This window comes from Oryx dammah, unplaced genomic scaffold, assembly GCF_014754425.2.
Source record: "Oryx dammah isolate SB20612 unplaced genomic scaffold, SCBI_Odam_1.1 HiC_scaffold_18, whole genome shotgun sequence".
Classification (NCBI taxonomy): Eukaryota; Metazoa; Chordata; class Mammalia; order Artiodactyla; family Bovidae; genus Oryx; species Oryx dammah.
In genome coordinates, this window is record NW_024070202.1 from 51,543,332 (window position 1) to 51,568,481 (window position 25,150).

The following is a 25,150-nucleotide window of genomic DNA, read 5'->3' on the forward strand; positions in this document are numbered from 1 at the left end:
CAGAAAGAGGAGCTAAAAAGCCTCTTGATGAAAGTGAAAGAGGAGAGGGAAAAAGTTGGCTTAAAACTCAACATTCAGAAAACGAAGATCATGGCATCCAGTCCCACCACTTCATGGGAAATAGATGGGGAAACAGTGGAAACAGTGTCACATTTTATTTTGGGGGGTTCCAAAATCACTGCAGATGGTGACTGCAGCCATGTAATTAAAAGACGCTTACTCCTTGGAAGAAAAGTTATGACCAACCTAGATTGTATATTCAAAAGCAGAGACACCACTTTGGCGACTAAGGTCCGTCTAGTCAAGGCTATGGTTTTTCCAGTAGTCATGTATGGATGTGACAGTTGGACTGTGAAGAAGGCTGAGCACCGAAGAATTGATGCTTTTGAACTGTGGTGTTGGAGAAGACTCTTGAGAGTCCCTTGGACTGCAAGGAGATCCAACCAGTCCATTCTGAAGGAGATCCACCCTGGGATTTCTTTGGAAGGAATGATGCTAAAGCTGAAACTCCAGTACTTTGGCCACCTCATGCGAAGAGCTGACTCATTGGAAAAGAGTCTGATGCTGGGAGGGATTGGGGGCAGGAGGAGAAGGGGACGACAGAGGATGAGATGGCTGGATGGCATCACGGACTCGATGGATTTGAGTCTGAGTGAACTCCGGGAGATAGTGATGAACAGGGAGGCCTGGCGTGCTGCGATTCATGGGGTCGCAGAGAGTCGGACATGACTGAGCGACTGAACTGAACTGAACTGATATACACACACACACACACACACGTGTGCACGCATGCACATTTGTGTGTGCATGGCTACTAAAGTATTAGGAAGCAGTCCCAACAAACAGAACATGTATAGAAGATATTACTAGCAGTCTGTATATGTACACATGTACCAGAGGTTTCACTGGAAGGACTGATGCTGAGGCTGAAACTCCAATACTTTGGCCACCTCATGCGAAAAGTTGACTCATTGGAAAAGACTCTGATGCTGGGAGGGACTGCGGGCAGGAGGAGAAGGGGACGACAGAGGATGAGATGGCTGGATGGTATCACTGACTCAATGCACATGAGTTTGGGTGAACTCCGGGAGTTGGTGATGGACAGGGAGGCCTGGCGTGCTGCAGATTGTGGGGTTGCAGAGTCGGACATGACTGAGAGACTGAACTGAACTGAACCAGAGGTTTGTGATTAACTCTGCACATATGAGGTCAGTGATTCATGGGGCTTTTTCCCCATAGAAATGTAAATAATGAGGAGGATCTGGAAACAAGTTTTCTCCTCAGCACAATCATCAGTAAAGCAAAGTGGTGGAGAATCAGTTTATTCCCATGCCCTATTGGTTTAATGACTGGAAGCTAGAGTGAAATCAAATATTCTCAACTTGTTCTAATTATTTCCACTTTTATAAGACTTATATTTTGCAACTAGAATACTAATTGACTGAGTCAAATTCTTCCATGGCAGCTTTAAGCTATTCCTTAGGGCTCTTATTACTCTTCTGGAGGCTCAACCATTTAAGACCATTATCTAGAATTAAATGACAGCTTCAGTTAAAATGTCTAATCAACAAGCATTGTTCCAAGGATTGCTGCAGTTTTCTAGCTTGTGTCTCAGGATGACAAGGCTTAGGCTGGTATAACCAAAAAAGTTAAGACTTAGGTCCCATTCTTGAAGAGCTGCCAACAAGCCAAATATCAATAATTTTAATGATTTACAAACATATGGTGTGCTAAAGTATTTTCAAAGAACTTTAAATATATTATCTCACTTGATCTTCATCACAGAACATAGGAGAGGCTTATATTTTTATCTTCACTTGGAAGACAAGGGAAAACTTTGAGTTCAGAGATGCTAAACTCAAGATCCCATGATTAGTAAATGACAGAGCCAGAGCTGGAACCCAAGTTTTTGTCTCAGAATCTAGGACTCAATTGCCCAATACTGTTTGTAAAAGAGACTTATATGTGCTCATAAAATAGCTATGTAGTTAGAGAATGGCATTCAATAAATATTAATTGATGATCTAAGTTTACTGTAATTCAGGATATTTTCATGATTCATTTTACATTTTAATTAAATTTGATAATACATTTTTAACTTATCTGAAAAGATATTAAATAGATATATATTTTATACCACCCTATATACAATACCTAAGTCTACAAATACTATGCTGCTCATTATCCACTGAGACTACAGTGGATAAATGTATCTTGCAAATGTGGCACTGTGCACCCCTCTTCAGTTTCCTGTTTTGTGAAAAGATGACCATGATCTGAGTAAAATCTTAGGAATGATAGAGCTCACCTATCTCTGTCAGTCTGGAGATCAACAAAGTAAATTAAAGTAGGTAACTCCATAAGTCATCACACAGGCACACATACACACACCCAAAACTCACCCTTTTGCTACAGTACTGCAATAAAACAGCCTTATTTTGTCACTTTTCACCAATGGAAATTTTTATCAGACATTCTGCCAAGAAAACTGTCTTGTACCTGATGTGAACTATAGGAGGTTTCCTAGAGGTCAAAATGTGCTTTATAATATCCAGAAACAGAAATGGCCCTCAGCAATAAACCTATCATGGAGCAGGTACTGAAAGACAGGTAATTAATGAACACACACTCTCCTTCTGAATAAAAGATTACAGAAATATCCTCTGCCATGATTTGACTCCCTTAAAATCAAATTGATAAAGAATACAGAGGAAATACTGAATATTTATAAGCTGATCAGTCTTGTGGTTAATAAGACAAATATTTCCTATTAAAATAGCACTCACAAGTCAAAAGAAAACTACTCCATGCTGTGAGGTTTTCATTATTTGCTGGCCAATACTGATTAATTATCATTTACTTATGGGCTTTTCTGATAACTCAGTTGGTAAAGACTCTGCCTGTAATGCAAGAGACCCCGGTTTGATTCCTGGGTCGGGAAGATCTGCTTTGAGAAGGGTTAGGCTACCCACTCCAGTACTCTCGGGCTTTCCTTGTGGCTCAGCTGGTAGAGAATCTACCTGCAATGTGGGAGACCTGGGTTTGACCCCTGGGTTGAGAAGATCCCCTGGAGAAGGGAAAAGATATCACTCCAGTATTCTGGCCTTCACTTCACTTATGGAGAGACAGAATTTCATATTAGTAATTTTTTTTACCACTGCTATTCACAGCAAGGTTCATTTCTCGAGTTGGTTCTAGTAAGACCGTAACTGATGTGCAGTTCCTATCAAATGCATCAGCATCCTTGGGGATCTCCATATTTTGCCAATTTCAGGCTTCCTGATCTAGCCTGCCTAAGCTAGATCCATCAATTTACCTTTACTATAAGAAGCCCCAAAATGGGCCCCAAAGCCTCTTGAATGGAGCTTTTGCTTAAAAAATGAGGCTAATAAGCATAGCCTATGCAGGGCCTCAACCAAAATTCACTGGTTGCAATTCAGTCTTTTTAGAACTGGGTGTATTCGAGACATGACATTGTGGTCACCACATACTCTCTGCTCTCATAACGAGCTCCTATGGGGATTCCACAGACTCACTTTTGGCACGTGAGGATTGAATTCCACAGCTCTATGAATGGCCTCTACCGCATTCATCTCTGCTGTGCTCAGCCCCCGCCGAGATGCAGCCTCAGGAGAGAATCTGAAAAGCAGAAAGACAAACACCATCCAGTTGGGACCACTGCTTGGGCATTAACCCGGAAAGGCATCCACACATCAAGGGCCCAGAAAAACCACAGCGAGCCAAAGGCATGAGCTCTCCAAACCTCCACTGCATCAGACCTCTGAGAGACCCTTCAGACAGAGGCCAACAAAAACCCCAGCAGAAGCAGAAAGCGTGCTTGTGTCTAATCGTGGAAGGAATTCAATTCAGCTGTCAAGTCTCTCTGTCTAAATAGCTAATCTAAGTTTTCTAGGAGGTACCTGCTTAGGTCAGGGGAGGGGGGAGGACTGACAAGGGCAGACAGTGTAGGAAAAAGAGAAAACTAGGTTACAGAAGAGCGCACTTGGTTAAAAACAGAACTGGGGAGAATTTTAAAGGAGGCTCCCAACCCCATGTCAGTGCTGCGATGGAGGGTTAAGTCTTGCAGCTTCAGCAGCAGGCGAGCCTGCTGGGGGCCATTCCGGCAGGGGGCGTGTGCATGCCCAAATTGCGGGCAAGACACCTGCCCGAGTGAATGAAAAAAACCAGACCATGCAATCTCTTTCTCACCTCACACCCAGGGCTAACTCCAGAGCTGTGCTTGGCAGGCAGACACCACAGGGGAAGCTGTGACAACCCTGGCCCTGCCCTCCCAAGCTGGAGTCGCTGTGTAGGGAGAAAAGATGTTGCAGTAGGTACTGGCGATCTACAGGATAAAAAAGAATGAAAGAAAATTACTTCGGTCTTGAAGTGCACACACACTGAACAGCAAACCTGTCTGACACAGCAGAGGCTGTGTTCTTTTCCTGGTATCTGTTTTTCAATGCTCCAGAGGGAGTGGAGTGGGACATGTAAGCGTTTATGAATTCAAAACCAGTTAAGCCATCTGTTCTCTTTCACCTGCAAGTCACCTGGTTCATGGAAATTCTCTATGCCATTGCCACCTGCCTGAATAAAAAGGGCCAAGGTCCCACTGAGATGGTGACTCAAGGTAAAGGAACCCTGGGTGGGGAGTCAGTTTGGAATTGCTGAGATAAAGAATAGGGGATGGCCATCCCCTTTTACTGTATTACATCTCTGTTATGACCCCTACCCCATTCTGGACTGCTGGAGGAAGAGGAATACGCCAAAAAAAAAAAGAATCGAAGAAGGCATTTTTGTGTAAGTCTCAAGCAGGCCTTTTGGTATCTGTGGTCTGGCCAAAAAAAAAGAAAAAAAAAAAAAAAAGGAAAAAAGTCACCTCAGAGGCATGGAATTTCATACAAATCCCTCTTTAGGGACCCATTCACCATTACAGTTCCTGGGGATATGCATTCCCTCCTTCTAGTAGTGAAAGGAAAGATCAGCAGGTTTTGGAAAATGCATGCTTATAAGCAGGGGTCTCACAGACTAAGGAAAACTTCCAGAGAAACCCTCAGACACAAAGCGTCTCCTTCAGTCCAGACTGACAGTACCACCAAGTCACTATGCACTTACTTGTCAGAGACAGCTCTTGCTTTGAGCAAGGCAGCGGTGTAGCATATTGTTGCCGACTTTGGTAAGCTTATATCTGTCAGAGAGAAAAGAAAAGTAGGAGCTGTTATACGTTTGTAGAAACAAAGAGAAAGACTTTTAAATACACTAGCATTTTAATCATATAAGCCTAATAAAGCATAAGTTAAGAATATGTCAATCAATGTATACAGTACACAGCTGTTTATGTATCTGGGTGGTATGTGACAAACAAGGTAATTCATTTTTCTGTAAGTAATTCATGTTTAAAGCCCACCACACTGTTTGGCATTCATCTTCTGTTTTAAAACGTGTATTTTCACATGTTGAGTTTAAGCAGAGAATAGCTATGAATACATAAAATAAATATTACATGAATAGCCTTGATATCAAGAAAGGCAAATAGGACCTCTTTGTTACTTATAAAACTTAAGAGGTATATGAAATACTAAAGTGAAGAAAAAAATATTACCTGGATTTTTTTAAAATATTTTAGTGATAAATCAATTTATTTTAAAAAACTATTATTTAAAATTTTAAACCTGGTTTAAATTTAAACCAGATTTCCTTTGCATTAAGCTTTAAGAAATTTATATTCAGTTTTTTTGTTAACCGTGAGAAGAAAAATATAAAGCTATATACATTTATATATACATATGAAATCTTTATAAAACTATACAATTTTGTTCATTAAAAACCCATGACAAAGCCCCTTTCAAATTAGGAAGCCTAATCTGTTGCCCAGAAAAACAGGTCCTTTTGGTTTGTATAGATAATTTCAGATGGAGGGGTAAGGATGAGTACCAGATTCCATTTACAGGGAATAAAGCGCAGAGTGCAACTAAGAGTAGATAAACTCAGAGAGGGTAGTCCCTTGATAGGGGGCAGATTTGTATTTAAATTATGATCTTATTTCATACCAGAACTGTATTTCTTTAACACTCATAGTAATTTATACTACTATGACATAGAAATACTTTCTTAATTCAGACCAGGTAAAAATATGCCATTCTAAGGTGCTACAAAATTCACTCTAGGTTAGAAGAACTCTTAACACTTGGAATTCTCTTCAAGTTTCTTGTAGGGCTGTTTTCAACTTTAGAAGAAGGACATTATAGTAGGAATAAAAAGGAAAGTCCATAACTAGACTTAAGACAGCAGCAGGAGAAACTAATTTCATAAAAGAAAAACAATCTCTCATTCAATAACCAATATCTACCACCAACTTCAGCATGAGGAATTTCTCCTTGAAGGAAATTTCAATGACATTGATAAAATACAAATAATCAGAGAAAATACCAATACAGAATTGAAAGGGTCAGATGTCTCTGCAATTCTGATCTCATAGTTATAGTCAAACAAAACTTCAGCATCGTAAGCACAGTATAAAATGTGCTTGTGACTAAGGAAAAAAAAAAAAAGGTCAGACACTCATGGATTTGTCTTGTTGTTTTTCCAATATCTGAATATTTAACCACTTCCCAGTGGTGAAGGACAGAGGATCCTGGTGTGCTACAGTCCCTGGGGTCTCAAAAGTCAGACAGGACTTAGCAACTGAACAACAACAGTATGGGAAATCAGTCCAGCAATCAATTGTCTTGTTTGCTAGGGTCCACTTATTGACTGTTATTAGAAGATAATAAAAAAAATTGCAGATAATACACATTCTACTTAAAAGTTTAAACCTTTTTCTCTTTTTTTAAGTTCAGACCTTTCGTTTAAACATTATCTAAGCCTGGTTTTCAGGCTTCCCAGGTGGCACTAGTGGTAAAGAGTGAAGTGAAATTAGCTCAGTTGTGTCTGACTCTTTGTGACCCCATGGACTGTATAGTCCATGGAATTCTCCAGACCAGAATACTGGAGTGGGTAGCCTTTCCCTTCTCCAGGGAATCTTCCCAACCCAGGGATCGAACCCAGGTCTCCCGCATTGCGGGTGGATTCTTTACCATCTGAGTCACAAGGGAAGCCCAAGAATACTAGAGTGGGTAGCCTATCCCTTCTCCAGCAGATCTTCCAGACCCAGGAATCAAACCGGAGTCTCCTGCATTGCAGGTAGATTCTTTACCAACTGAGCTATGAGGGAAGCCCCATAGCTTCCCTCATGAAGAACCCTCCTGCTAATGCATAAGACATAAGAGAAGCGGGTTCAATCCCTGGGTCAGTTGGGAAGATCACCTAGAGGAGGGCATGGCAACCCACTCCAGTATTCTTGCCTGGAGAATCCCATGGTCAGAGGAGCCTGGCAGGCTACATTTCATAGGGTCACAAAGAGTTGGACACAACTGCAGCGACTCAGCACGCATGCAAGCTCTGTTTTCACCCTTCATAGAGTGATCTGTGCTCCTTCTGTGTCAGTCTAGAACCTTTCTATGAAATGGGAACAAAGGATTAGTCCTGGAAAAGAGCTAAAACTGAAAATAATGGTCAAAATTATTTGAAGGTGGCAGCCCAGGAGGAAGCCTCACTTGAAAAACGAAAGAAAACCTGCTGCTAAGGATTTAGCTTCTCAGGGAGAAGGATCAGGTTGTTTTGAAGCAAAGGAATACATTCACCTAGTTGGAAATGCAAAAACATATATATGACTGAGGTGTTCCAGCAGAATATTAGAGATGCCTAATCAAAGGCAATCTTTAACCCTTTCACTCCTATAGATAAGACATTCACAACTCTGCAACATTACAACTACTATGGTATATTTTCCCCATTTAAAAAATGTTTACCCTTATTCTTTCATTGTATGTGAAGATGTTGGTAGTATATGTGCATGATCATACTACTTAATTTTAAAAAATATATTTTAGTCAGTATCAAATGGGGGAAGGAAAAAATATAAATACCACAATTCTCCACTAGTGGCAAGTTTATTTCATTTGTTATCTCTTTAGTATACTATTTTGCTTTCACTGTTAAACAAAAATGAAAAACTAGCAAACAATTCTTGCATAACTTACTTATATAGTTTCAATATTTTTATTTTAATTCTGTCAAAGCAAGACATCTATTTGGTAATGGCAATCTGTCTCTAAGGAGGGATGAATCATTATAAAGAAATTGATCCTAAATATCCCTTCAGGTAAAGCATCTTGTTCAAATAAGGCTTTCTTTTAAAACATATCTTTGTAAATGATGCTTATTTCTGACAACATAAATCAAATGCTTTAACATTTTGCCTACCCAGCAATTCTACATCTAAGGCTTTATCTTAAGGGAAGTCAACATGATTGTGCATGAAAATTTAACCTTAAGGATGTTGATCACAACATTATTTCTAATGGTAGAAAACTGCAAACAGCCTAAATGTTCAATCATAGGAGAAAGGCTAAGGTGCTACACCATCCACAAGGCGCAATTCTGGGCAGTCATTAAGTTGTATGGTAGATAAGTATTTATTTAATGAGCTGGGAAAGTTTTGCATTATTGTGTACACATCAATAAGTAAAACAAGTTTACAAAAATTATGACTTCACATATTTTAAGAAAGGCATTTATATACAGAGAGATAAAAAGGCTAGAATTATACATATGAAATATTAAGTTTTATTTCTGGGTGCTGGGATTATAGACAATTTTCTACTGTTTATCTGAATTTCCAAAGCTTCCTGTGATGTGCATGTAATAAGTGAATTTTTAAAGGATAATGATGATGCTAAATAGAAGGATTCTTTTTACTAACTGCCTGAAGCAAGATCATGGGCAAATACATTGGTAGAGCCAGACACAGACAGCATAAACAGACAAAGGCAGAACTTACACAAAGTGCTGTCAGCCCTGCAGATCTAGAAAATGTATTTACATGCCTTTAAAAAAGTTAGTGTATTCTTTTGCAGTGTGCAATTGTTAACCATATTTTAATCTAATAACTGCCTAACATCTAAATCAGAGGCAGGAACTGCATGTTTTGGCACAGTTTTTAAGAAAAACCATATACACTACCTTTAAGAGAAAGCTAATTACTACAGGCTGCTTGCCCCTTAAGCACTGCCTTTTTCATTTGGTAGGGAAAATAAAAGACTGAGACTTGCTGGGTTGCTGCCTATTATAATTTTTAAAATTATTATTTTGAAATAATTATAGTGTCACAGGGAGTTGTGAATATAGTACACAGAGTTCTGTGAAGCTTCCCTCAGCTTCCCTCAAATGGTAACAACTCACAAAACTGTATAATGATATAAAAAACCCAGAGACTGACACTGGTATAGTACTATTAAATCAATTACAGACCTTATTCAGTTTTCACCATTTTTTACATGCATTCCTATAAATTTGTGGTTCTATGCAATTTCATCCCAAGGCTAGATTCATGTAACCACCACTACTATCAAAACATACAACTTTCCCAAAGGAATTCTCTTATGCTGGCTCTTTATTTGTACCCTTCTCAACCATACCTGTCCCCCAGTGACCACTAATGGTAAGGGGAACAGAGTGACTAACAGTAGTGATGAAAATGGTAGTGTCAGAAGTTTAAAGCAGGAAATAACACCAAATAAGATGCTTTCCTATACTTCTTATAATTTATTCAGAAATTTTATTTTGAGGAAGAGACTTGAAATTATTCTAAGTCCAATTAGTATGAAGAGACTCTAACTATGCAGTGCTTTTCCGTCTACCACTATTGCCAGAAAGTCTCTTTAAGGATTAGAATCCAAGGAGGAAACGAAAGGAAATAATGAGGCATCACATATTTCCATTACTCATTATAGGAAGAAGGAATGCTGATGTTTCTCACTTAAGCAAAGCTGAACGGCTGGCGTTACTTTTCCTTCCACTTCTTTGCCATCTTGTGGTTCATATAGATCCTTTTATGAAGAGGGAAGAACTTTCTCTAAGCATCTTAGGCATGTAAAATCAAATAGACATGAAAGACTTTAATCAAAAGCTACAGTCTCGAACTCCACAGAATTAGAGTCACAGTGTATGTACTTTCATGTCAGGCTTCTTTCATTCCAAATGATATTTCTGAGGCTCATCGATGTGGTAGCGTACATCAGTATCTCATTCCTTTTTATTGCTGAGTAGCATTTCATTGTGTGAACATACCACAATATGTTTATTCTCTTGCTCATGGCTATTTGGATTGTTTTCCAGTTTTTCACTATTATATAGAAAGCTGTTGTTATCATTCTTGTGTTTTTTCTGATTAAAAAAACCCTCATTTTTCTTGGATATATAACTGGAAATGGAATTTAGTCAGAAGACAGATAAATGATTGGTGGAGAGTACTCCAAAGAGGTTGTGTAAAGTTTGCAAAACTAATATATGGTGAGAGAAGTCAGAAAAATGGTTACAGCTGGGTTGGAGGGGAAAATTCTATGATCCTGGATGGTGATCACAGACGTGTGTATACATAACTGGTGGCTCAGATGGTAAAGAGTCTGCCTGCAGAGTGGGAGACCCAGGTTTGATCCCTGAGTCAGGAAGATCCCCTGAAGAAGAAAATGGCTACCCACTCCAGTATTCTTGCCTGGAGAATCCCATGGAGTGAGGAGCCAGGCAGGTTACAGTCCATGGGGTCACAGAGTCGGACACGACTGAGCAACTTTACTCACTCACTCATACACAACTGAAAAGTCATCCAGCTATATGTTTAAGACTTGTGCATGTTACAGCACATAATTTCAATTTTAAAAAGGTGAAAAAAAAAAAGCCAAACCTATGATCCTGAAGCTGTCTTCTCTCCTTTGCCTTTTATCACTTTGGCCCCTCCATTCCCTCTATGCATCCTTATCTAAAAACTCCTTCTTAGTTTAATAAACAGAATCTGATTATTTCTCAAGCTGACCTTTCAACTATTAAGATGGTTAAATTATCTCCTCTAAACCTAATCTTTTCCAGAATAAATACTTCTAGCCCTTTAACTGAAGACACAGTATTCAGAACTTCTCACTTATTTTTATTACAGAGCCATAAGTGATTTCAAAATATGAGATTTACAACTGTAAATAATCCTTTGGATCCCTGAAACCTGACCAGTACAGAGCCAGGGAAACACGCAGCCTGAGGAGCCCATGGCCACTGCCCCATCTCTGAGTACCAGCAAGGATGGCCCTGAAGTTGAGCAGCTGAAGCACTTTGTTCCTAAGACTATGTGGTCAACAAACCTTCACTCCACATTCTATCCAAACCAATTTCACCCAAAGCCAGGTCTTCTCTCTGTTACTTCTGCCAGAATTTTGGAATCTATGACTCATATGGAATATGAAATCCTCATATGACTCCATTAAATTTTAAATCTTAAGATAAAATATTAAGATAAAATCTAAACTATTAAATAGTAATGGTTTCAGCATATCATTCCAGCCTATCAGTCATAGTTGTAACTCAATCTATCACCTATAGCTTTGCTCCATACACGTCATAAGTATACCTTCCTTCCTATATGATCATTATCATCATCAAAATTACTGCTAGTTAACATTTATCGAGGGCTTATTAAGTCCCAGACACTGGTGTTAATCACGTACACACATTAATCCTCAGACCAGTAGGTCCTATGAGATAGGACCTATTGCTAGCCCTGTTTAACAGATGGGGAAAGTGAGGCATAGAACAGTTAAGAAATATGACAACACAATACACCTAGAACAAAGATGAGCTTCCCCCAGAGCACATGCTTGTTAACTGTGCTATGCTGTCAGCAAGGTCTGATTTAAAAACATACTGACCACAGCAAAACCAAGGAGAGAGTCCAGAAATGGTATTCTAGAGATCATCCTGTATTTGTAATGGTCTGCAATAATCTGTGTGCAACTATTTATTAATAGTTACGACAGGTAAAACTGCGCGGCACTGGAGAGACTTTATGGAGATACCCCATGTCCAAGGGCAAAGGAGAAGCCCCAGCAAGATGGTAGGAGGGGCAAAATCACGTTTAGAATCAAACATACCTGCCAGAGACATTCGGAGGGCTCAAACAAACCTTGTGTGCACCAGGACCCAAAGACCCCACAGAAACTGGGACAGAACTGTGTTTGAGTGTCTCCTGTGGAGGTACGGGTCAGCAGTGGACTGCTGCAGGAGCAGGGGCTCACAGTGCAGGAGCAGGGGCTCAGGGTGAAGCAGACTTGGGTACGGCATAAGCTCTCCTGGAGGAGGTTGCCATCAACCCCATCATATAGCTGTCAGAACCTACACAGGAATGGGGAAGTAGAGGGCACAAACAGAACCTTGTGTGCACCAGGACCCAGGAGAAAGGAGCAGTGACCCCACAAGAGACGGACCCAGACTTGCCCGTGAGTGTCCAGAGTCTCCAGCGGAGGTGTGGGTCGGTGGTGGCCAGCTGCAGGTTGGGGGCACTGAGTGCAGCAGTGTGAGCATGGGACCTTTTGAAGGAGGTCACCATTATCTTCATCATCTCCACCATCGTTTAGCCCCAGGTGAATAACAGGGAGGGAACACAGGCCCACCCATAAACAGAAAACTGGATTAAAGAACGGCCCCGCCCATCAGAACAAGACCCAGTCTCCCCCTCAGTCAGTCTCTCCATTCAGGAAGCTTTCATAAGCCCCTTATCCTTCTCCATCCGAGTACAGACAGACTGAAAACCACAATCACAGAAAACTAACCAATCTGATCACACGGACCACAGCCTTGTCTAACTCAATGAAATTATGAGCCATGCTGTGTAGGGCCACCCAAGATGGATGGGTCATGGTGGAGAGTTCTTACAAAATGTGGTGCACTGGAGAAGGAAATGGCAAACCATTTCCATATTCTTGCCTTGAGAAGCCCATGAACAATATGAAAAGGCAAAAAGATAGGGCATGGAAAGATGAACTCCCCAGGTCAGTAGGTGCCCAATATGCTACTGGAGATCAGTGGAGAAATAACTCCAGAAAGAATGAAGGGATGGAGCCAAAGCAAAAACAACAACCAGTTGTGGATGTGACTGGTAATGGAAGCAAGGTCTGATGCTATAAACAGCAATATTGCATAGGAACCTGGAATGTCAGGTCCATGAATCAAGGCAAATTAAAAGTGGTCAAACAGGAGACGGCAAGATCGAACATTGACATTTTAGGAATCAGCGAACTAAAATGGACTGGAATGGATGAATTTAACTCAGATGACCATAATATCTACTACTGTGGGCAAGAAACCCTTAGAAGAAATGGAGTAGCCATCACAGTCAACAAAAGAGTCTGAAATGCAGTACTTGGATGCAATCTCAAAAACAACAGAATGATCTCTGTTTGTTTCCAAGGCAAACCATTCAATATCACAGTAATCCAAGTCTATGCCCCGACCAGTAATACTGAAGAAGCAGAAGTTGAACGGTTCTATGAAGACCTATGAGACCTTCTAGAACTAACACCCCAAAAAGGTGTCCTTTTCATTGTAGGGGACTGGAATGTAAAAGTTGGAAGTCAAGAGATACCTGGAGAAACAGGCAAATTTGGCCTTGGAGTACAGAATGAAGCAGGGCAAAAGCTAATAGAGTTTTGCCAAGAGAACACAGTGGTCATAGCAAACACCCTCATCCAACAACACAAGAGAAGACTCTACACATGGACCTCACCAGATGGTCAACATCAAAATCAGATTGATTATATTATTTGTAGCCAAAGATGGAGAAGTTCTATAAAGTCAGCTAGAACAAGACCAGGAACTGACTGTGGCTCAGATCATGAACTCTTTATTGCCAAATTCAGACTTAAATTGAAGAAAGTAGGGAAAATCACTAGACCATTCAGGTATGACTTAAAACAAATCCCTTATGATTATACAGTGGAAGTGACAAATAGATTCAAGGGATTAGATCTAATAGAGTGCCTGAAGAACTATGGATGGAGGTTCGTGACATTGTACAAGAGGTAGAGATTAAGACCATCCTCAAGAAAAAGAAATGCAACAAGGCAAAATGGTTGTCTGAGGAGGCCTTACAAATAGCTGTGAATAGAAGAGTCTCTTGGTGAAAGTGAAATGGGAGAGTGGAAAAGTTGGCTAAAAGCTCAACATTCAGAAAACTAAGATCATGGCATCCGGACCCATCACTTCATGGCAAACAGATGGGGAAACAGTGGAAAGAGTGGCTGACTTTATTTTGGGGGGCTTCAAAATCACTGCAGATGGTGACTGCAGTCATGAAATAAAAACACGCTTACTCCTTGGAAGGAAAGTTATGAACGACCTAGACAGCATACTAAAAAGCAGAGACATTACTTTGCCAACAAAGATCTGTCTAGTCAAGGCTATGGTTTTTCCAGTAGTCATGTATGGATCTGAGAGTTGGACTATAAAGAAAGCTGTGTGCTGAAGAAGTGATGCTTTTGAACTGTGGTGTTGGAGAAGACTCTTAAGAGTCCCTTGGACTGCAAGGAGATCCAACCAGTCCATCCTAAAGGAGATCAGTCTTGGGTGTTCATTGGAAGAACTGATATCGAAGCTGAAACTCCAGTACTTTGGCCACCTGATGCGAAGAGCTGACTCATTTGAAAACACCCTGATGCTGGGAAAGACTGAAGGCAGGAGGGGAAGGGGATGACAGAGGATGAGATGGTTGGATAGCATCACTGACACAACGGACATGACTTTGGGTAAACTCTGGGAGTTGGTGATGGACAGGGAGGCCTGGCGTTCTGCGACTCAAGGGGTCACAAAGAGTCAGACACTACTGAGCAACTCAACTGAACTGATCTGAGAAGAAAAGTGAAAGGCAAAGAAGAAAAGGAAAGATATACCCATCTGAATGCAGGTTTCCAAAGAATAGCAAGGAGAGATAAGAAAGCCCTCCTCAGTGATCAATGCAAAGACATAGAGGAAAACAATAGAATGAGAAAGACTAGATATCTCTTCAAGAAAATTAGAGATACCAAGGGAACATTTCATGCAAAGATGGGCTCAATAAAGGACAGAAAAGGTATGGACCTAACAGAAGCAGAAGATATTAAGAAGAAGTGACAGGAATACAGAGAAGAGCTATACAAAGAAGATCTCACAACCCAGATAATCATGATGGTATGATCACTCAACTAGAGCCAGACATGCAAAGTCAAGTGGGCCTTAGGAAGCATCACTACAAACAAAGCTAGTGGAGGTGATGGAATTCCAGTTGAGCTAGTTCAAATCCTAAAAGATGCCTTATGACCCAGCAATCCCACTGCTGGGCATACACACGGAGGAAACCAGAATTGAAAGAGACACATGTACCCCAATGTTCATTGCAGCACTGTTTATAATAGCCAGGACATGGAAACAACCTAGATGTCCATCAGCAGATGAATGGATAAGAAAGCGGTGGTACATATACACAATGGAGTATTACTCAGCCGTTGAAAAGAATACATTTGAATCAGTTCTGATGAGATGGATGAAACTGGAGCCAATTATACAGAGTGAAGTAAGCCAGAAAGAAAAACACCAATACAGTATACTAACACATATATATGGAATTTAGAAAGATGGCAATGATGACCCTGTATGCAGGACAGCAAAAAAGACACAGATGGGTATAGCGGACTTTTAGACTCAGTGGGAGAGGGAGAGGGTGTGATGATTTGAGAGAATGACATTGAAACATGTATAATATCATGTAAGAATCGAATTGCCAGCCTATGTCCGATGCAGGATATGGCACGCTTGGGGCTGGTACGCGGGGATGACCCAGAGAGATGTTGTGTGGAAGAGGGTGGGAGGGGGGTTCATGTTTGGGAACACATGTACACCTGTGGTGGATTCATGTCAATGTATGCCAAAACCAATACAGAATTGTAAAGTAAAAAAAATAAATTATAAAAAAAAATAAATAAATAAAGTGCAGATGACAAGAAAAAAAAAAAAGATGATGCTGTGAACGTGCTTCACTCAATATGCCAGCAAATTTGGAAAATGCAGCAGTGGCCACAGGACTGGAAAAGGTCAGTTTTCATTCCAATCCCTAAGAAAGGCAATGCCAGAGAATGCTCAAACTACCGCACAATTGCACTCATCTCACACGCTAGCAAAGTAATGCTCAAAACTCTCCAAGTCAGGCTTCAATAGTACCTGAACCATGAACTTCCAGATGTTCAAGCTGGATTTAGAAAAGGCAGAGAAACCAGAGATCAAATTGCCAACATCTGCTGGATCACAGAAAAAGCAAGAGAGTTCCAGAAAAACATCTACTTCTACTTTATTAACTATGCCAATGCCTTTGACTGTATGGATCACAAAAAACTCTGGAAAATTCTGAAAGAGATGGGAATACCAGACCACCTGATCTGCCTCTTGAGAAGTCTGTATGCAGTTCAGGAAGCAACCGTGAGAACTGGACATGGAACAACAGACTGGTTCCAAATAGGAAAAGGAGTACATCAAGGCTGTATATTGTCACCCTGCTTATTTAACTTATATGCAGAATACATCATGAGAAATGCTGGGCTGGATGACGCACAAGCTGGAATCAAGATTCCTGGGAGAAATATCAATAACCTCATATATGCAGATGACACCACCCTTACGGCAGAAAGTGAAGAACTAAAGAGCCTCTTGATGAAAGTGAAAGAGGAGAACCAAAAGTTTTTGGCTTAAAACTCAACATTCAGAAAACTAAGATTATGGCATCTGGTCCCATCATTTCATGGCAAATTGATGGGGAAACAGTAGAAACAGTGAGACTTTATTTTGGGGGGCTCCAAAATCACTGCAGACGGTGAATGCAGCCATGAAATTAAAAGACGTTTCCTCCTTGGAAGAAAATCTATGACCAACCTAGATAGTATATTAAAAAGCAGAGACATTACTTTGCCTACAAAGGTCCATTTAGTCAAAGCTATGGTTTTTCCAGTAGTCATGTATGGATGTGAGAGTTGGACTGTAAAGAAAGCTGAGCACCAAAGAATTGATGCGTTTGAACTGTGGTGTTGGAGAAGACTCTTGAGAGTCCCTTGGACTGCAAGGAGATCCAACCAGTCCATCCTAAAGGAAATCTGTCCTGAATATTTATTGGAAGGACTGATGCTGAAGTTGAAACTCCAATACTTTGGCCACTTGATGTGAAGACCTGACTCATTGGAAAAGACCCTGATGCTGGGAAAGATTGAAGGCAGGAGGAGAAGGGGATGACAGAGGATGAGATGGCTGGATGGCATCATTGACTCAATGGACATGAGTTTGAGTAGGCTCCAGGAGTTGGTGATGGACAGGGAAGCCTGGCGTGCTGCAGTCCATGGGGTCGCAGAGTCGGACATGACTGAATGACTGAACTGAACTGAAAGTTCTTCCTTTTTGATAAGAATTAAATCCAAGGTATTAATTACTCTCAGACTTTGTCTACGTTAGTTGTAATTAAAGTGTCAGGAAGCAAGATCCCTCTAAAGACCTTCCACCTCTTCCTCACATTTCACTTTTTTCCTCCTTGTGTCACTGCTATCACTCAACAGAAGTATGCAGGTATTGATGAAAGTAGGTAGGATACACGAATCGTGGCAGACACTTAATGTAACATCTTAGTTACATTCCCCTCAAAAAACAGATTATATAAGGGTTTTTCTGGTTTATATAGGTCTTGACTTCCTGGAGATAAGAAAGAAATCACCAGAGAGCAAATGAAATTAAGTGCTTATAGTTTAAAATAAAAGTTTTGATTATCCATGAAATAAAAAGTTTCTGCACTGGGATTTCCATTTGTTGTTAAAGGAAGAAAAACCAAACTCTGTTAATAACTTTTTTACATTTCTTGGTTGGAGGACCTAGAAAATGTCTCCCTGAAGGATAGGATTCTGCTTCTTTGCAGAGTCTGAAAGCTCTACCACAGAGGTTCAGCATCCCACTCTCCAAGTCAAAACGAGGCTGAGTGTGAATTCACTGTGCTACTCTCTTCACTCTGCAGGCAGATGAAGCCTTTCCTCTGCTGAAATTGCCTTCAGGGTCTCTCCATAGTCTTTAGAACAAAATCCAAACTAGAATCAAAGCTCTTTGAGGTCTGGCTCCTCCTTAACTCACCAGTGCACCTTCTGCTGCAGCCCTCCGCCACCCCTCTGCTCGGCGGGAAACAACGTTCTCCATACAAGCTGTGTCAGTCCTGCCCCCAGTGTGTTTGGATGTGTTTTCTTTGCCTCCAGCACCTTCACTGTTCGGTTCAGCACAGATCCCACCTCCATGGGGGTGGCTTCTCTCATCGCCTTGGGTGAGGGGTCCCTTCCATCTTGGGTTAAACTCTGTCAGTCTTTACCCTTCATATCAACTGTCCATTCTCATTTCCCTCTCCTATTCACATGGTGTGCTTTAGGGGTTAAAGCTGTGTTTCTTCATCACTTCCTACCCACAACACAAAACAATGTTTAAACATAGTTGGTGGTCAGTGTTTGCTGAATAAAATCCTAAATTAACATAGTAACATATTAAACCACTTTATATCACCTTCCTTGGACATGCAAACATTTACTTCTAATTTAGCTTCCAGGAGTCAAAAGTGATCTATATTGATGTGTACTTTAAGAGGGAGTCAGAAACGTGTTATTTCGCAACATGTATACTTCATTTATCTCTGCTTACAATTCCATGAACAGAGGAGGCTGGCTGGCTACAGTCCTTGGGGCTGGAAGAGTCAGACACAACTGAGCACGGACGCACACACAGCATTCCAGCAGAATGTATGACACTGGATTGTGCTCTAAATCTAAATGTCTATTTGACAAAGCAGTATAGTGGGAAAGTAGGGCAGGAAGAAAGCAAGAGTAAAACCTGACACAAGGTTAAACAAAAGTGAAATTTTTGTCCAGAAACAAAGAAAGCAAACCACACCTCTTCTGGCTCCCAAGCACCCTTTATGAGAATGGTGCTACTGAAAAAAAAAAAAAAAGAAAGGTCATCTCAGGGAGGATGACTCTTAAGTTTTCAAAAGTCATGAATGGCTCATACCAACAAACTTGAAATTCAATGAAATAATCTTGGGACAAAGTTATGTGATTATGAGTACAGCTGTCATTTTAATGTTTCAGAAAACCCATGGGGCAAAACCTTAGATAGGACAGAATTTTTTCCAGTGATGATCTTTTTGCCTAATTTCCCTTTGTTCATCTATAATAACAATCAAGATGTAATTTTAAAAAATATCATTACTCTTCCTATGTATGAGATTGGTCAGTTGAGGGTCAATTTCACACTGAAACCTCTAAAACAATGTCTTCAAGGGTAGCAGCCAGTAGATAAGTAAGTCCCAAAGCACCTCACAAGTCAGAGCACTATTTCACAGTGTAGCTCCATCTAACAAGTTGATCATTCACCACTGACACTCTGAACATCTACCGTAGTATATCAGTGTCCAAGAAGAGGACACAGGGCTTGCTCTCAAAGAGTTTCTTTCTCACTGCTCCCTGCAGCATGTTTCAAACTGATTCACTGAGCACAGATTCACCCCACCTTGATTCATTATGGGTTGCTTTTTTGTTTTTAACCTCTTTCTACAACAGACTGAAAGCTTCTTGGCAACAGAGAATAAATCATATTCATCTTCAAATCTGGAAGTACCTAAAAGTATCTTCAGCATAAAGGTTTGCTGAATTAATTTGAAAAAATTAACCTAATTACTCCCTGTAACCACCTAAGATTACAGAGTATCAAGTATCACTTTTCTTAGTAAGACAAGAAGTTGATATACCTGAAGTTTATGTAGCCTTGACAGATTCTTCTGGAGCCATGAACAAACCAACTGAACAAACAAAAGTGAAAAACAAACTAATGAAAATACAGCCCATTTCTCCTTCCTGTTAGTGGACCATAATGTCTTACTACTGTACCATGATGTGATTCTATCTTCCATGTGACTGTCTTCAATAAAATTTCTCTGTTTACTCCTGTTCATGATATGATGCAAAGAAAACAATAACATATATGCATAATTGTGTTCTTAGATTTTGCAGGGGATTCTAGACAGTATGAAGTTGTTTGGTTCCACCTTCAAAAAGTCAATCTAAGGTTGTCCCCTTACAACCAAAAGAGAAAGCTTCACTGAAGAAATAAAAAGGACTGATATAAAATAAAAAGAACCTCAAAAAGGTGTGCCACCTGGGAAGTCAATGATTCAATCAGGAAACACTACTGATCTTAGTAATTTAGAGCAAAGGGAGTGGCAGGCAGCAAGGATTCAACTATATGAAGAAATATTTATCTTATGCTATAAAATTTTTACTTATAACTACATGCTGACTCTATAAAGCAATGATCAGCAGAAAGTTTACTCTCTGAAGGATCTCAGCATAGAGTGATTCCCTCATGTTTTCTTTAGAATTTCTGCTTTCAATCTACTGAAATCAAAGTATTCCCCCAATGCTACAAACACGTCCTATACTTAAAAAGTATTCCTTGTGCACATTGTGAAGTGAAGTCGCTCAGTCGTGTCTGACTCTTTGTGACCCCATAGACTGTAGCCCACCAGGATCCTCCCTCCATGGGACTTTCCGGGCAAGAATGCTGGAGTGGGTTGCCATTTCCTTCTCCAGGAGATCTTCCTGATCCAGGGATTGAACCCAGGTCTCCCGCATTATAGGCAGACGCTTTACTGTCTGAGCCACCAGGGAAACTCTTCTGCACATTACCAGATAGTAAATAAGAATGCAGATTTAGGATGGGCTTGATGGTACCAGTAAAAATGGTCTTATATAGCTGTTGCATTTATATAACATTCGTCACTATATAAAAAGACCAGCTGTCCTTCACAGGGAAGCTTTTGACCCCAAATTTAGGGCAATCACTAGATGCTCTAACGCAGTAAGTATCCAGAAGAGCTTGAATTTGTATTTCCATTGGTACAAATTGCCCTGAGGCTGAAACAATCTGTCTTTATCTCAAGAGTGAAAATCTTGGGCAATTTTTAAAAATAAGTATTCCCATTCTTATTAAATATCTACACACATGTCCTATTTTATTGTTCAGTCACTCAGTCATGTCCTACTTTTTGTGACTCCATGGACTGCAACACACCAGGCTTCCCTGTCCATCACCAACTCCTGGAGTTCACTCAAACTCATGTCCATTGAGTCAGTGATGCCACCCAACCATCTCATCCTCTGTTGTCCCCTTCTCCTCCTGCCTTCAATCTTTCCCAGCAACAGGGTCTTTTCCAATGAGTCAGTTCACATGTCCTGTTAGATGTATAATTAATTTTAACAAGAGGCTATAACAGTTTTTAGGGGGACACAAGACAGGGCTCTTATGCTCTCATTTTAATTGACATTTTATATACGGTTTTCCATTTGAACAAAATGGGTTGAGAACAATGGTGAAGTTCAGGAGTGGTCATCTTGTCTCTTTATAATGGTTAATAGTTACTGAATTCTTATTGTGTGCCCCACACTTTTCTAAACACCGTTGTTTAGTCATTAAGTCATGTCTGACTCTCTTGTGACTCTATGGAATGTAGCTCACCTGGCTCCTCTGTTCATTGGATTTCTCAAGTAAGAATACTGGAGTGGATTGCCATTTCCTTCTCCAGGGGTTCTTCCCAACCCAAGGATCGAACCAGCATTTCCTGTATAGGCAGATGGATTCTTTACTACTGAGCCACCGTTGATTAAATGCTTTAATCCTCACAACAAATTGCCAGCTGTGTGATCTTGGGCAAGTTGCTTAGGCTTTCTAAGTTTTGATTCCATTTCCAGAGAAAGAAATGAAAGTTTAGAAGGTTAAGTGATTTGCTTAAGTTCACTCTCACATCCATGAGATGTGAGAGTTGGACCATAAAGAAAGCCGAGTGCCTAAAAATTGATGCTTTTGAACTGTGAAGTTGGAGAAGACTCTTGAGAGTCCCTGGGACTACAGGGAAATCAAACCAGTCAATCCTAAAGGAGATCAACCCTGAACATTCATTGGAAGGACTGATGCTGAAGCTGAAGTTCTAGTACTTTGGCCACCTGATGCAAAGGGTGGACTCATTGGAAAGACCCTGATGCTGGGAAAGATTGAGGGCAGAAGCAGAAGGGGATAGCTGAGGACAAGATGGTTGGATGGCATCAATGACTCAATGGACATGAGTTTGAGCAAGCTCCGGGAGTTGGTAATGGACAGGGAAGCCTGGTGTGCTGCAGTCCATGGGGTCACAAAGAGTCAGACAAAACTGAGAGACTGAACTGAACTGAACTAAGTTCACTCAGCCAGTGAAAGGCAGAGCTGGGCTTGATCTCAGCAGGCTGGCACCAGGGCTAGTCCTCTGCCCCATCACCAGGACTGCTTTGGGTATCCCCAGGAATTACTAACTAGAGACAGAGCTAGGTACTCCCAAAGGAAATGCCCACAAAGGGAGCACTCATATTCATATTCACTTGCTCTGTGAGATTCTTCTAAAATTCAAATGTGCAAATGATAATGAATAAGAAACGCATCAATTCTTTTCCTCATTCCCGCCCTAATCTTCAGACTTAAGCTTTCAAGCTAGGTGGCCTATAAACATCTTTGAAAGGCAATCCAAAGCTTGTAACAACTTTCTCAATGGCTTCAAATAGAAGGTTCTGATGACTTTATGATCTTAAAAACATTGTCTTTATAGCTAATGTATGACTGAAAAAAAAAAAGATAAATCACAAATTAAATGAACACCATACATCAAATCCCTTTTGTGACTAATGAAATCAGGAACAAGGTGATTGGAGATGGTTTCAGAAAGACAGACAAATACAGATATGCCCAGTTCTTAAGGAATAATTTTTTAAAAATCTTAAAAGACAATTTGGCATCACTGAAATTCTGCACCATGGCTCCAGCCTGCCTAATTCATTCTTTATAAGAGGAGGGAGAAAAAGAAAGTCACTTCAACGAGGCTTACGTTTATGAAAAACACATGGACTCTTAAAGCCAGCTAGACCTGAATTTGCATCTCAGTTCTGCAGTTTTGCAGTTTTCAAGGAATGTGGTTTTGAAAGTTACTTAAATTAACAAGCCTCAGCTTTGTATCTGATAAAACAGAATAACTACCTTCTTGCAAGGACATTGTAAGGGTTATAGGCAATGTGTATAATAAGCTTGGCACATGGTAGGTTCTCAATAAATTGGAACCAATGATAACAAGAAGAGTGTTAATAGAAACAATTAAATATACCGCCAACAGCAGAGACAGTGGAAGTGGAATGATGGTTAAGAGCATGGGCCTGGGGTCAGATGACCTCAATTTATTCTTGCTTTCCTTTCCTCATAGAATTCACATCATATCAAATAAAGGCTGTTCTAAGTTTCTTTCTTTGCCCTCACAACATAATATCTCCATGGCTTTACTGTGACATCTTAGGCTCTTCACTTGAATAAGTTACTTAACTCCTTTCTGTACCAGTTACCACAGCTGTAAAATGGGCTAATAATAGTATTTACCTCATATGCTGTGGCGAGAATAAATGAGTCCATCCACGCCAAGCTTAGGATCATGTCTGACCATGATACATCATAAGAACTCAATGTTAGCTGCTGCTGTTTTTTCAGTCATTTTATGAAGGATCCTCCAAAACCAACACCAACCACCTGGATAAAAATTGCTCACCCATAATGTTGGTTAACAGACTGAAACTAGAAGACCATGAAAACTCCTGAGGATGGCAAGACAGCATTTCAGACTAATGGCTGGAATAACATAAGATCAAAAGCTATCTGAAGGGAAAAGTAAAAATTAGATTGCAGTTTACAAGGAGGGGTGACCAGTTAACTGGTAATCCCAATTTGGAATCCAGGCTTGCCAAAGGGCTTCCCTATAAAAGAACTTTGTAAATGTCATTTTAAAAAGTCAAAGCAAAGAAAAAGAAAATAGAATTGAAGAAGAATAAGAATGAGGCAAAAGGAATATATGCTGCCTTCCTCCTTTCCTCAGAACATGCTGTGTTTTTTTCCCCTGTGCTTTGCCATATTTCTAAATCCTTTTTGCAAAGGTCAGAGAAGCAGCACCAATCCCATTGTGTCACTTCCCCTCATACTACTTAAAAAAATTCAGCCACCTAGCAAATGTAATAAAGAAGGATTGCTGTACCCATAAAACATCCAAGAAAGAGCTACCCAACCAGAGCATTCCAATTTGCAAAGATAACATCTAATCCTGCTGCTCTGGGTGTGGCTCGATGGTGAGGGATGGGGAGGCTGGGGTTCAAAGTGCTGTCTCCAGCATCTCACAGATTACAATGATGACATCAGAATCAGGGTGAAGAGCAGGGCGCCCCATTGCTGTTTGTACTCCAAGCCCTCTGAAGCTTCCACTTCCTCACACAGAGCAAGAAAATTGGATAAGAACTGGGTCAAGGTCCTTTGGGTCTCCAGGAAAAGCTGCAGGGATGAGCCGGAAAGAGCCCATTTTCTGGTCCGGGGAGAAGATGAGGCATGTTTTTAATAGTCTGGTGTGGCTGCAGCTCACTCCTCGAGAACAGTAACTTCAGCAGCCACTTCATTATATTTCTACTGTAAATGACACAGGCCTGAGCCAAGTCTGAGCCAAAACACCCTCCAGGATTCAGCTGGGGTTAGGTCATCTGCAGCGTATTGACCACTGCTGAACTCCAAACCCCTAACGAGGCATCTCAGCAACAGTATGTGTCCTGCCACTAATGAGGCTCTTTTTCCATGAATAATGAGAAAGAACATCATCTCTGTTGCCAGGTACAAACATAAACAAAGCTCAACACAGGGCTTTGGTATAGTGAGTTTGTCCATTTGCAACAAAGGAATTTAGCAAAGTGAGAGCCAAGTTTTAGTGGAGGGTGGGACAGGCTCTTGTAACAAATAATGTGAACATATGTTATCAGAATCTAATAAATCAGCTTTCAGTTGTTGTGGCAAGGAGACTGTGCAATGGGATAGAGACAGACGACAGAAAGCTCCAAATGAGTTCACTTCTTTATTTTACAATCAGTCTTGTAACACAAAGCTGATGATTTCTGTAATGAACTGAGATCTTCATGAAAGGAGCCTTAGGAGAGACCTGAGATCCCAAAGGCTCTATTGGCTAAAGCTTTCTCACGCCTTGATGTAGCAGGCTGAGTGCAGGCTGACCCTGGGGATGAGAACACTGAAGCCTTGCCATGACAATGCTGGCTTTGAGGTACTTTGTGGAAGGCGCATGGCCACCTGAACCCAT

At 40.6% G+C, this 25,150-nt stretch overlaps 1 protein-coding gene across 12 annotated transcripts in view; it reads right to left on the bottom strand.

Annotated features, from left to right (window-relative positions):
- ST7 (suppression of tumorigenicity 7) overlaps positions 1–25,150 on the bottom strand; it is a 269,338-nt gene that overhangs the window by 41,092 nt on the left and 203,096 nt on the right. For 11 of the 12 annotated variants that reach the window (XM_040260873.1, XM_040260875.1, XM_040260883.1 and 8 more), the window contains 2 exons: positions 5,116–5,188; positions 3,537–3,639 (listed from right to left, as the gene is read on the bottom strand). In XM_040260873.1, coding sequence (XP_040116807.1) covers positions 3,537–3,639; positions 5,116–5,188 — 176 coding nt within the window. Of the gene's footprint in view, positions 1–3,536; positions 3,640–4,209; positions 4,346–5,115; positions 5,189–25,150 lie in introns of all 12 variants that reach the window. The other variant, XR_005724488.1, reaches the window with a different exon arrangement.